The 14828-nt window shown below is 32.8% G+C and overlaps 1 protein-coding gene across 1 annotated transcript in view; it reads right to left on the bottom strand.

Moving 5' to 3' along the window:
• Positions 1–14828, bottom strand: part of LOC132758784 (CLIP-associating protein 1-like) — a 140320-nt gene that overhangs the window by 19025 nt on the left and 106467 nt on the right. The window contains exons 28-30 of the mRNA XM_060750481.1: positions 9319–9482; positions 8603–8681; positions 4984–5118 (exon numbers count right to left, since the gene is read on the bottom strand). Coding sequence (XP_060606464.1) covers positions 4984–5118; positions 8603–8681; positions 9319–9482 — 378 coding nt within the window. The remainder of the gene's footprint in view (positions 1–4983; positions 5119–8602; positions 8682–9318; positions 9483–14828) is intronic.

The following is a 14828-nucleotide window of genomic DNA, read 5'->3' as shown; positions in this document are numbered from 1 at the left end:
TAATATACATTCCTTTATGATTCATAGATATTAATATTCCAATGTTTAATAAATAATCATTTCATGACAATTAAATTTGTATTAATTAATCAGTACTGTTGTAACAAAACGTCACAATTTGTTCAAAGAAATATGTATGGAAGGGCTATTTCTCTGACAGGAATTCAAGACAAAAACAAAATTTAATATCTAACTATTGTTGCTTGCTATTATTATTTTTAGGTTGGTTAGAGTTTAAAAATTGTTAAGTGTTTGCTCCAATTTTAACATATTTTTGGTCATATCATGATGGTGGTAGGACAATCTAACAAGCTTTCCTGGATTATCAATTTCTCTGCAAATGACCAACTACTAAGAATCAATGGTGGGAGACAAAATCAATGACCATAAACAAAATAAAATGTAAAATGGTAATGTTCCAGCTCCCTTGGCAAATTACAAGACACTAAAATGTTCCTATTTAAATTTCATCAAGAAACTGATGAAAACAAAAAACCGAATTTGGGACATAGTCAAATGGTTTGAAACGCCAGACAATTAGGCCTAAGGATGGTTGGCCATGCGGGTTCAAAGCCCTTGTTTCCTCAGCAAAAAAAAAACTCCTTTTCACTGCTCAGTACTGGGTTAGTTCAAAGAATGTACATTATGTGAAAAGATAAGCATCTAGTGTCCTATATAATCAAACTGTAATAAACCCAGTATTGTTAACTAATTGACCTTACAAGGTTAAAATTTGAACAGCCTTAAACCACTCATTATATAATTAGATGAAAAAAATTTTTCATGCAATCAGATATAATTATTTCATTATACATATTTTTTATATCACTTACAATAAATATATAATGTACTGTATGAATATAAAATTAATGTACATTATAAAATTTTCTTATTAGGTACAATAAATTCTCATGTTTGGGCTTTTAGTAAATTTCTTACATGGCTTTTGAAAAGCACATGGTCCTAGAAAAAATGTGCCAGAAAAAACATTTCACAACATATAATACATTACAGTGACAAATACATTAAATATATTATGTAGCTAACAATAATATCATTTCAAATATTGTATTAGTGTTGAAATTACTTTTACTTTTATCACTTGTGGTATTCTCATTTTCAGTGACTATTGTTACACTTAGCAATAACAGACTCCTCTTGCAAAATCTTATTCATCTTGCAATAACAGACACATCTTAACCCATACAAAAGTTTTGTTATATTTGCTATACTTTCTGAAACTTTATCGCATTACCCTTCTAAAAAATTTTAAAAAGCTAAAGTATGACCTGGATAAAAAAAAAAAATTGTGTCAATTGACTGCCTTCAGTAATAAAGAGCCAAGAAAATTATATATAACTTTAGGCGATGCATGTTCCCAAAAACTGGAGACCTTGATCCAAGTGACCCCTACATTGTTACCTGAAGTTTCTAGGATAAAAAGTATGTAAGAAGGAAGCAGATACTATATGCTTTGGAAATTTTTTCAAGGAGCATAAAAAAATAAGCACCAAGTTCTCTGAGTACTTGCATTAAACCTTTATATGTACAGCAGTGTTTTCATTTTTATCTGAGGCAACAGATGTGCTCACAAAAACATCATGATTTGCCAAGGGTCAAGGGTGATATTTAAATCTACGGGCTTAAAATACAACAAGTTTTAACAGATATGCATCATCAATCTGTTAATAATGAAAACCCTGGTACAAGTTTTATTTATACAATGTACATTACCAATGATAGGAACCAAAATAAAGCGCTAAGAGGTACGGAACGGATTTTTCAAACATAAAATGCTGAAGGTGGTCAGTTTATTTTAAAGGCAGGTTTAATACTCTAAACAGGAAAGATAAGGCTCTTTACAAAGAAATAAAGGAAATTTGTACACAGGAAAAAATAACTTTATACTCAGGAAAAAATAACTTTACACATTTCAAATAAGGGTAGCTATAGGTGACCATTATATTTGTTCTAAATTTGTATAAAATTCTACTACTATACAATTTGTGTGCTTTTTATTAAAATAAAAAAATAAAAAAAATAAGTAATTTATAAGCATATAGCAGATATCTGCAATTTATAAAATAAGCATATCAAACTACATGTATCTGTCTAAATGTAAAAACAATAGCATAACAAACTTTTAATAGTAATTACTGGGTATATAACATTTAAATAATGAAATATTTCAATAAACATACCAATCAATATTTTGTGATAACACTTGTGTTTTAAATTAAATGTCACACATGATGTGTAATTTTAATGATGATAAAAAAGGCGATGTGAGGAGAAAAAACGACAACAACAACATACTGATGTGTTGGTAAATAACATACTTGTATATAAATCATTAAATTACTTAAAACTTCTTCATAACCAATACAGCACCAAAATAAAATATAAATTGTGCTATTACCTGCCTAGGTATGTTAATAAACCAAAACCATTCCTTTTGGTGTTTTTTTCTTAAATAATATATTAACTAAGATTCATTCTGGTCACTTAAAATGTATGATAACTTTAATCGCATTTCTTTTGTTTAGCTCTGCTTCTTACAAAGGTACATTAACCCTTTCTTAATATATATTTTATGTACTGCCTATTATATATCTGTATTTAAAACTGCCTATATTATCAATGGGAGGAAATTTTTCAATTAAAGAAAGGAGCTCAAATTAAGCAAACCAACAGTATAGTGTATGACAAGAGAGCAAAAATCATCACCTTAGTGCAGTAACAGGAGTAAGTCCTCCTTTAATTTAAATAGAAGATAACCTGTTTACGCACTTTAGGTTGACAAAAGTGTGCATATAACCGGACTTTGCCTCTTAACTGCCTGACATAGACAGGGTCACCCATGCAGCTGCCCCTTAGCATTTAATAGAAGCAAAAACATTTAATTTGGATAAACAAAAAACACAGCAGTGACACTTGAAAGTTGTTCTAATCATTTTGGGATATTTTGTAAAAAAACTAACTATTCAGCAACTTTTAAAACAAAGTGGCTCACAAAGGTCATCCAGAAAAGTGCTGAAGTTACCAAGCAGGGCAACATTATATCTTGCTAACCTTTTCTAAATTAATATCACAATTTTCATAGTATTTTATTCCATCTTTTCAAAAACACGTGGTGCATTCAACTAATGCAACTAAATATTATGTACTTAAAAGCCCAATACCCGAAGTGACTGAACATGTACTCTTCCCCAGTACTTCTTAAAGAACACCCCTCCCCCCCCCCAAAAAAAAAAACAAAAAAAAAAAAAAAACAAGAGGGCCATGATGGCCCTGAGGTCGCTCACCTGTATATAGGCCCCCCAACCCCCACCCCCCCCAAAAGTTGCAGGGCCAATTTTAACCAAAGGGCTTTTATTTGCACAAACTTGGTAGACACCCATAAGAAGATGTTTCATGCTAAACATCTAAGCTCTAGCTCATTGGGCTATTTAAAAGAAGATTTTTTTAAAGTTTTTACTATACACATATAGTTAAAAACAATGACACCCCTGGGGCCGGGCCAGTTATTACCCAGGGTTTTTATTTGAACAAACTTTGTAGACACTTACTAGAATATGTTTCATGCTTAATATCTAAACTCTAGCTATTTGGTTTTTTTTCAAAGAAGATTTTAAGTTTTTGCTATACACATATAAGGAAAATCAATGACCCCGGGGCGGGGCCAATTTTGACCCCAGGTCTTTTATTTGAACAAACTTTGTAGACACTCACTAAAAGATGTTTCATGCTTAATATTAATAACTCTAGCTATTTGGGTTTTTTCAAAAAAGATTTTTTAAGTTTTTGCTATACACATATAAGGAAAATCAATGACCCCCGGGGCGGGGCCAATTTTGACCCCAGGGCTTTTATTTGAACAAACTTGGTAGACACCTATTAGAACATGTTTGATGCTAAATATCTTAACCATAGCTCTTTGAGTTCTTTAAAAGAAGATTTTCTAAGTTTTTACTATATGCATATATAGGGAAAAATCAATGACACCCGGGGCGGGGGTCAATTTTGACCCAGGGCTTTTATTTGAACAAACTTGGTAGACACTTATTAGAACATGTTTCATGCTAAATATCTTAGCTCTAACTCTTTTTTTGTTCTTTAAAAGAAGATTTTTTAAGTTTTTACTATATGCATATAGGGAAAATCAATGACCCCAGGGGCGGGGCCAATTTTGACCCCAGGGCTTTTCTTTGAACAAACTTGGTAGACACCTATTAGAACATGTTTGATGCTCAATATCTTAGCCATAGCTCTTTGAGTTCTTTAAAAGACGATTTTTTAAGTTTTTACTATATGCATATAGGGAAAATCAATGACCCCCCGGGGCGGGGCCAATTTTGACCCCAGGGCTTTTATTTGAACAAACTTGGTAGACACTCACTAGAAGATGTTTCATGCCAAATATCTAAGCTCTAGCTCTTATGGTTTTTTAAAAGAAGATATTTAAAGTTTTTTCTTTCGGTTGCCATGGCAACCAGAGTTCTGCATGGAATTAAATTCTTTGAACAATTTTTAAAGGTGACCACCAAAGGAACATTCCTGTGAAGTTTGGATGAAATTGGCTCAGCGGTTTATGAGGAGATGTCGTTTAAAGTAAAAGTTTACGGACGACGGACGGACGACGGACGGACGGACGACGGACGAAAAGCGATCACAAAAGCTCACCCTGTCACATTGTGACAGGTGAGCTAAAAACACCATCCCTCTTTCATTCTGCACTAATATATATAAGGAAGCTTTTGCAAAGCAACGGAAAGAAATGCAGACAAATGTAACACCATATCACTTTAAGTGACCAAAACCCAGATAAAGGCGAACTACTACTACGGTTTCCTGACCTGGCCACAAGATTGTAGTTGAAAAAAAAGCTGGAAACCAGTCTCAGTACAGCTAACAATCATGTGATTGGTGAATGATAATTTTATGCAAAAAATCAACCAATAAGATGCTTGTAAGTTTTCAGACTGGTTCCCAACTTGATTCAAACAACCTTTGACCTTGACAAGCATTCACTGACTGACAATATCCAGAAGACATGCCATATTCGCACAAATCAAGCAGGGCGACCAAGGATAATAAATGAAAAGAAATTACCTTTGGCTAAAATGCATGCATAAAAAGATCAAAATAGCAAATTATTTATAAATAAAGCTTTTTTTCCCTATATTTGAATCTAATGTGCTATCAAAGATTTACTGGCTTGATAATCTTTTTACAATATCAAAAAGTAAGCTTGTTAAAAATCACTAAAAAATTTCACACCATATTAATGTACATCATAATGCTAAGTTTGGCTGGATTACAATGATAGTTATGAGTTGAATAAAATAATTATATTTCTTTAATAGACAGGCTGAGGGACTCTAAATACATGTATTAAAAAAGAGTTAATAGATCTATAAAGAAAAAAAGGTGGTAAAGCAGATAAATTGACAAAATCAAATAACTTTTCTGAAAAAAAGAGAAAAAAAAATTAACATATTTTTATCTTTTTTAACTCCATACTCAAAATCACAATTAAAGGCAAAAAATAAATATCACCATGGTATATTCCCTTTCATTACTTTGTGAATTATCAGAACATAATATAAATCTTTGATAGCACATCATTTTACACCAGGTATATTTATGCCCTAAATACACAATACTGTACGCAAATATCTAGCCTATACAATAAATATCCATGGCCTTAGCACAACTCTTTATTGTGCACTAATTCCTTTAAATCATATATGAGCCACGCCATGGCAAAACCAACATAATGTGTTTGCGACCAGCATGGATCCAGACCAGCCTGCACATCCGAGCAGTCTGATCAGGATCCATGCTGTTTGCTTACAGACTCTATAACAAGTAGAGAAACTGGTCGCAAACCCATTATGTTGGTTTTGTCGTGACGCGGCTCATATCATGACACATTTCTTTCATAACAAAGCAAAGGGAGTTGCTTTTTGGTCAAACTAATGTCTCATTAATATGAACATACAAACAGATTATTCTTCACAAGCAAGTAACTGTAAGCCAAACATTTCATGAAACATCACCTATTAATAAATGATATAATGAAATGAACTGTGGAATTGAAATTTGAAAAAGAGATGATTTTTATCCCATCATTTGCCCGGCTTTTAATTGAAAATATTTATTTGAACTTTCAGAGTTATGTCTGTATATGAAATACAAAAATATGCTACCAAAAGTACAGAGCCTAGTGAGATTACACAATATGCAGCCCTGTTTGGCATTATGCTAGTGGCAAAGGCTAATCACTTTGGGTTCATCACAGTTATGTTCATGTTTGGTTTTTGAACTTTATACATTTCTTAGGCTGCCAACATGTGTAACCTGGCAAGACTGTAAACTGGTAACAATAACTGGTATCAAAGTGGTCATTTTAACAAACAAGTTAAGTAAGTTATTTTCACAACTAGATCTCAAACAGTGACTTCTCTAAAAGCATTTCTTAACAAAAACTAGAATGTGTCAATAGATATGACAAAGATGCCCCCCCCCCCATTCCATTGTAAGTCTAAGGATGGACAAGTAAGACTGATGGAAAAATCTATATCCCCCCCCCCAACAAACACACACACAGAGTTCTGGTTTCATAACAGCAGCCTGTTTATTGTCAGATGCTCAAACTATAATATTTTATAACAGATATCCCTAAAAAAAATACAACAGACACTTCCAAATATAAACCAGGTCAAGTCAATTGCAGAAACTCATTAACATATTAAAAATATAGATATTCTTTGTTTTTTGTAATCATTTGACTATCTTTTATCTAAATTCTCTTACTTCGAGTTTTATTTTATTCTAGTTTCTGTACAAATTTTTTCATAAACTGTAAATAATCATTATCAGTGCGACCTGACTTACATGCTCTAAACATAACATTTGCTCTTACACAACTTTTCTGGACTATGGAAAGCATTTGATAATTAGTAATACCTGACTAATGTCATCGTAATAAAAAATGAAGAAATAACAATGTCGACCATGAAAATTAAAGTGACATTTTGCTCATTTCTTTCGTTGTTGACCTAAATTATCTCAATATTTCAAAAGATTGACTTTTAATTACCATTAGCCAATATACATTTGAATAATGACACATGTTAAGGATAAAATACAACAAGAACTGTCAGAGGACAGTAACACTCGACTATATGAAAAGTTGTCACAAGTATAATAATGCTTACCTATATGAATACATATAATTGTCCGAAAAGGTACAAAGGCTTGTTATTAAGATGTTTTATCGAGTAAATCACTGCTTTATTATTATGAATGCATAAAATTGTCCCAAAAAAGGCACAAACCCTTCAGTAGTTACGGAGATTAAGGCTTACAAGCAAAACCTTTACCAAGAATTTCTAAGCTGAAAAAGGGGCATAATTATGGAAAAAAAAAAAAACCAATCAAGAGTTCTGGAAGGAACTTGTGCCAATCATATGAGATAATCACAGAGAACAAGTGTGGGAAGTTTCAATCCATTCCCTTCAGTAGTTATGGAGATACAAGCTTACACGCAAAACTTAACCAAGGATTTTTAGGACGAAAAAGGGACATAATTATGCAAAAAAGCAAATCAGAGTTATGGGACTTGTGCCAATCATGTTAGATAATCACAGAGAACAAGTGTGTGAAGTTTCAATTGATTCCATTCAGTATTTATGGAAATACCAGCTTACACGCAAAAACTTAACCACAGGGACGCCGATGCGGACAAATGGGTGACTGCATTAGCTCGACTATTCTCTGAATAGTCGAGCTAAAAACCGACTTATAAACAAACATTGCCCCAATCTTATCACCAATTGAATAGCAATGAAACATTTTGAAAGATATTCATACAAATTTCTTTGGGTCAGACTGGTTATTATGCATGTAGAGTATGAAATTAAAAATAGTTATGGGAAAATGTGAAGTTATTTTGACTATTACCTGTAAACAGATTTTCTACATCTGGATGGGCATAATGTCACTTTAATAGTACCTAACTTTAATAACATCTTACTTATTGTTACGGTAAAAAGAATAAGGAGACAGCAATGTGAAGCATTATAACATGAAATACGAAGAATACTGACATGTAAAAACAACATGGTAGGATACAGAAAATCCTACACCAGTGCAACCCATAGGAAAATACCGCAGGTTGTTGGTTCAATACCCAGTAACATCTTCTTGTACAACAGGCAAACTAACAATCCATCTATGTCCTATCTAACAATCGATTCAATATGTCATTTTTATTGATGCCTTAAGTTTAACCCATATCCTGTTGAAACCAAAATTGACTAGCCTGCAACAACATACAACCAGGCCAGGCTGCATATCCCTTAATTATAGCACTTAAAAATTTACTACTGTTATAAAATGATGATGTTTTTCTTTAATATATAAAATTTTGGATTTGCTACTATTAAAAAACAATGATGATGAAATTTTAAATATTAAACTTTGGATTTTGTACCCTGTAATGGAATAGCTTGCCTGTTCCAAGAAGATTTGCTGTCACATAGTTTCACAACAATACAACAGACAGTACACAGTGAAATAAAAGATAGGAAATTACCTTCATACTAGGAGACTGCGTCTGGTCAATCATAAACCGTGTTAATATATTAAACTGTAGATCACTCGGAAAATTATCCCTGAAACACAAAATGATATCACAATATTATGATAAGCAAGCTTCTATTACAACAAAGTGAAATTATTTTATATAATGCCCCTGCTGGCATCTTTGTCACAAAACATCAACCTTCTGGAAACTAAATGGACAGCTTCCATTCTCACATGAAAGAGTTTTACCCTCCTTGGCACTGTCAATGCAAAAGCAGGGAGGGAATGAATTCATGTAAGTTTACTCAATACATAAACACCCTGTTCCTATATCATGTTGCATTTAAAAACGATTCTGAACAATTTTATAAGATTTTGGACCTGTCAATTGTTCATTTATTCAAATTACAAAGAAGACAAAGCATCAGTAGGAAAATCTAAAGTTTTTGTCAAATTTTTGCTGAATATTAGTTTCAAGGAGTTACCTGAAAAATTCATACCACCAACATTGCTTTTATGAAAAAAAAAACAAAAAAACAATCAAGTTATTTTATTGCCAAGAAAGGTGTTTTGAAATCCTTTTCAGCAGGTAGGAAAAATAAATGACAATGACTTGCAACTAGAAACTTTAAATAAAAAAATATTTTGGAACCATTCTTCCAGTGTGATATGCCAAATTTTACAAAAATTTACTGGACAGTAAAAGAGGAAGTTGACAAGACAAACCTGGTGGCATCTAGTGTTCGTTGAACTTTGGCTTGTAATGAACCTAGAATGTCGGCACCAAGTTTATTTAGTAGTCGTGACAACAATACATACAGCCAATCTGTCATATCTCTACTGTGTAACTGTATCAGATCTATCAACATCTCTAGAAATAAGCTGAAAACCTGGAGATAAAAGGAATACATTACACATATAATAAGACAACATACAAATACAAGAGCGATCAGTAATCACATGTGTCGCCTCATGATGGCCAATTTCATGTTGGGACAAATTTTGTGACAGACAGACAGACAGACGGACAGTGCACAACTAGACTAACAACTTTGTACTGATCATCCCTGTAAAGTTTGGATAAAATTGCACCAGTAGTTTATAAGGAGTAGTCCGGACAAGCTTTTGCGTATCTGGCAACACACAGAAAAAAACACCTTTTTATCAAAGGGCCATAACTCAGCCAAAAATCATTCAACCGGAAAACCCGTGCAATATGCGCAAGGACTTCAGCTACAGATCAATCCTGTAAAGTTTCATTGAAATTGCATAAGTGGTATAAGAGAAGTAGTCTGGACAAACTTTAAAAATAAAAATTATTAAAGGGCCATAACTCAAACAAAAATCATTGAACCGGAAAATGCTGACAATATGCACAACTAGACTTGGTACTGATCATTCCTGTAAAGTTTGGATGAAATTGCACCAGTAGTTTATGAGGAGTAGTCCGGACAAGCTTTTGTGTATCTGGCAACACACAGAAAAAAACACCTTTTTATCAAAGGGCCATAACTCGGCCAAAAATCATTCAACCGGAAAACCCGTGCAATATGCGCAAGGACTTGAGCTACAGATCAATCCTGTAAAGTTTCATTGAAATTGCATTAGTGGTATAAGAGAAGTAGTCCGGACAAACTTTAAAATTAAAAAATATTAAAGGGCCATAACTCTGACAAAAATCATTGAACCGGAAAATCCTGACAATATGCACAACTAGACTTGGTACTGATCATTCCTGTAAAGTTTGGATGAAATTGCACCAGTAGTTTATGAGGAGTAGTCCGGACAAGTTTTGTGACGGACGGACGGACAGACAGACGGACAGACAGACAGACAGACGGACAGACAGACGACGGAGAAGTGATCCCTATATGTCGCCACTACTCCGTAGAGGCGACACAAAAAAGACTGTATATCCCAAGTTACCCCCTTTATAATGTGTTAAAGTTCAACATTCTTTGAATGTTCAACGTCTATCATTAACTTCTATGATTTAACACAAAAATATTCATCTTCAGTTACAGACTTTAAAACAGTGACTTGAAAAGTTCATGAAAGGCTCATTGTTACAGTTAAGATCATCAAAACAAACCCTCAACTGATCACACTCCAAAACAATTCCCCACCCCTTCTCCCACTCCCCCCATAAATGTTGAAAGATCACATGGTATAAATCCTGGAAACTTATTGCTAAGAAAAAAATATATATATGACGCACGACGCGAGAAAACCGGTCTTAATGACACTACAATAAATGTGCACTACAGCGATTTAAATGACGTCACTCTTATTGCGTATACACATGTAAACACGGAAATGATTTTTATCGTGTGTTATTGTTTTTAAGTGTATTATCGTTAGGATTCACAGAAAAGTTTATAGTTAGAAGTAAGTGTCTATAATGTATAATTTATGAAAAACAGCAACAAAAACATATCATGTTTATTAATCAGAGCATCGAATTGATAAATATTTACTGTTGGTAATTTAACACTGACGTTTACAGTTTTGTACTCACTACTGTACTGTACTGTACTGTACTGTACTGTACTGTATATCCACAGTACACCAAGACTAGTATGCTTTGAAATACACAAGAATAAATTAATCGGCAACGTACATCGGTGCCTTTATATAGAATATATTTACGTTGTTTTGATCTTAATTAGATCTAAGTCTACTGTATTGTAGGGGTTTACCAATTGCTTTCATATTTTATAGGCTAATCTAAATTTAGGTTGCTAATCAGCCGCAAGTTACATTAATACTCTTTTTCATAATTCATTTAGAATATGTTTCTATAATTCATTTAGAATATGCAAGCAATAAAATAATATATGTCCATCATCATGGAATGAAAAAAAAGTTTTTTTAGATTTAATACAATATTGTTTTTTATTGATTAATTAGCACACTGAAGAATTGCTGAGAGAATAGCTCAGTGGATAATGCTGTGGCCTCACAATCAAACAAATCGAGTTCGTATCCTCGCTGATGCCAAATTTTTATATCCGTTTTTTATTCATTATTTTTTTGTCATTCATAAGATCTGAAATCCCTCTACTCGGATTATTTTGGGAGAACACCTATCAACTCACAAAACAGATTTTTCGAGAGATACTGACTTTGATTATTCAGACGTGGAAAAATGTGACACTAGCGCAACGACAGCACTGTGTGACCACGTTCTTCTCGCACAAAAAGGTAATAATAGGAAAAATTGTAATAATAGGAAAAGAACAATAATGTAGCAATACACTAATAAATAAATTAAACAAATATCTGCCATGCTTGAATTTTTTCCAAGCGTATTTTTATAAGATTCAATACACTAAAGAATTTAAAAGAATGCATGTGATTTTTATTCGGACGATATCATGATTCCTATGACCGTGATTACAAAAATCGTGGTTTTAAAATCTTCAAATTTATGTTTTACATAGGATATTCTTTTTGTAATTTTATTGGAACGTGATCTATATAATGAGTGCATAAGGCGTAGTGTTGCCACACGTGACTCAGAGGAAAATTTTGTCCATCTTACGTTTATCTTGATATTTTTTTTTATTTTGTAGCAAAATATTTACAATGATATAAGGGACAAGATGTTTAATATATACTCTAAACTACCATCTTATACAATCAGATATATATCAGTACTAGGGATATACTACTAACATACTACAACCACTACTTGTCAACTCATATAGTATTAGTACAAATACCAGTACTGCTGCACCAGTATATTTAGTTTGAAAGCAAATAAATACCAGTGCTTTAACATTTTAGGGATTTTACTATCATTTTTCCAAGTCTGCACACAGTTAAAATGTCAGTCTTTTAACTTGGTCCTACCATTTTCTCTAAAGTTAAAAGACTTAATTTGTGTATAGATTGTGTAATTAATTACTTATTGGACTATATTTTAACAAGCATTCGTTATATTTTAGGGCTGGTTGCGTTGGTTAAGACAAAATACAAAATATATGTATCATGAACACTGTAGTATTGTTAAAAAGCACTTCAAATCGCAGCAGGTAATTAAGGCTTTCAAATATTACAAAAAAAAAAAATTTCTTTTAAGGACATGCGCGGTGTTTAGTTGATACGGGGTTCGCACATCTAAAGATTAAATTCCGGTGGCATAATTTAGAAACACTTCAACAGCTGGCCCATGTTAAAGAGATGTCATCTACAACCAACAGCCTATATGTTACCCCAAGTTGTCATGGCGACAATGGAAACCCGTTCTAGAGGGATTTTTCAAACCAATTTTTGGTTTAAGGTAACATATGTTTATCTTATTTAAATGCAAATGTTGAAACTCAGAACTCCAGACTCAGAAAATATCTTAAAAACATGAAAAATTAAGGGTTAATTGTTTCTTTAATTGTTTACAAGAAGTTTTATTTTCTTCTTCGATTTAGTTTAACTTTATATTATGAAGACAACGTAGATACTGTATAAATGATCCTTAAAGAGTAATAAGCTCTATCTGTTAAAATACTTAATAAAATTAAACGTCCGTGGCCGACTGGTTAAGGTCGTTGACTTCAAACCACTTGCCCCTAACCGCTGTGGGTTCGAATCCCAACAGGGACTTTGGATTCTTTCATATGAGGAAGCTATCCAGCTAGCTTCCGGAACGTCGGTGGTTCTACTCAGGTGCCCGTTCGTGCCTGAAATAATGCACGGAAGGGCACCTGAGGTCTTCCTCCACCAGTAAAGCTGGAACGTCGCGATATAACCTATACTGTGTCGATGTGACGTAAAACCCAAACAAACAAATAATAACATTAAAAAAAAAAAAAAACAACAGAAAAAAACATAAGGAAATGGTTCTGTAATCACATATTAATAGAAATTGTTGTTACATAGAATGTCTCCACATGTATATTGTTTGTGATCAGCATAAAATGTTTCGGAGCAAAATATTCGCAACATATATCCAGCTAATACACTTAATAGTGAAATTCTGTAACATTTTTTTCTGGTTTAATTAGATTTATATGTACGGATAGTCTTATTTTACAAAAAAAAAAAATATTTGACACACATTTACAGTTGATGAAAATCAGTCATGTGACCAAGTTTACTGTCATGCTCTACAAACTGTCCAAGCTCTTCCGTTCTTTTAACTTACCGAGTTGTGAATGTGCTCCGAATAATGTAGTTTTTTTTTTTTTATTAAAGCATATAAGGAAATAAGTTTGCGTTATTTTTCCGTACGGATATTGATATTTATCATTTTTCTATTGATAGAAAATTTCCGGTTCCAGTCGAACAAACCGTGTGTGGTTATGGGCAAAATAACACCTGAAGGCGAGGAATATTTGATTCAAGTCTTGAAAGAACACGGATTCGGGTTCAGTTCATGTGTCCGTCCCAAGCGTTATTACGCATAGGAATGTCAGCAGTGTCGCGAAGTGTGCGTGTGTTCGTCTGTCAAGACAGTTAATCATATTATCAGTGATTAAGGTGCCACTGTTTATAACAGCTAAGTGCAGATTTAAATATCCAGAACTGTTCTTGTTTGTTGTTAAAATATACGGCCATTGTTTCTGTTATAAAGAAAACTGTTATAAAGAAAAATAGAGAACTTTTTTATTTAACTATGTATTTTTTTCATAAGTATTAAACGTTAAACGTAGACCTTATATACTTTTGTTGATTTATTTCTTTTTGGTATTTTACCTAAAAATTTGTCTCATTTCAATCTATGTGACCCGGGGCATACTTAAACCCACCAACACACCTGTACCTTCCCGTTTCAATATATATTTGTTTTTCAAGCAGTATATAGTATGAAAAATTCCCTTAAAGATTATGAATATTTTTGTCCACATTAAAATGGTATATAGTGTTATAATGGTTTGAAAAAAACAATTTATTTTTGCGCCATGTATGACTCGCTTATGGCGTGTTGTTACAACCGTTGCTAAGCAACGCTAAAATCGAAATAAGCGTGAAGTCTATAGTTTAAATAACTTTTAATTACTAACTTCTTTACAGCTTAAACATACTGATGCAGTGAACTTAAGATTTAAATATTATTGTCCGTTTTAATTTTCCAATTTAACAACGTTAAACCGTCAAAATTTTTAATTTTTCGACGTCATTTGCAAAACAAAGTGATCAAATATATGACGTTCGTTAAATTGGTATATCTAACATAACTAACCCTTTGATTTTTTGAAAACGGTTTTCACCGTCATATTCAGAAAGAAATTCTTCCT

Source organism: Ruditapes philippinarum, unplaced genomic scaffold (genome assembly GCF_026571515.1).
Source record: "Ruditapes philippinarum isolate M1 unplaced genomic scaffold, ASM2657151v2 ctg1302_1_1_1_1, whole genome shotgun sequence".
NCBI classification, from domain to species: Eukaryota; Metazoa; Mollusca; class Bivalvia; order Venerida; family Veneridae; genus Ruditapes; species Ruditapes philippinarum.
Note: the sequence above shows the minus strand (reverse complement) of the source record. Positions and strands in the feature narration are given on the sequence as shown.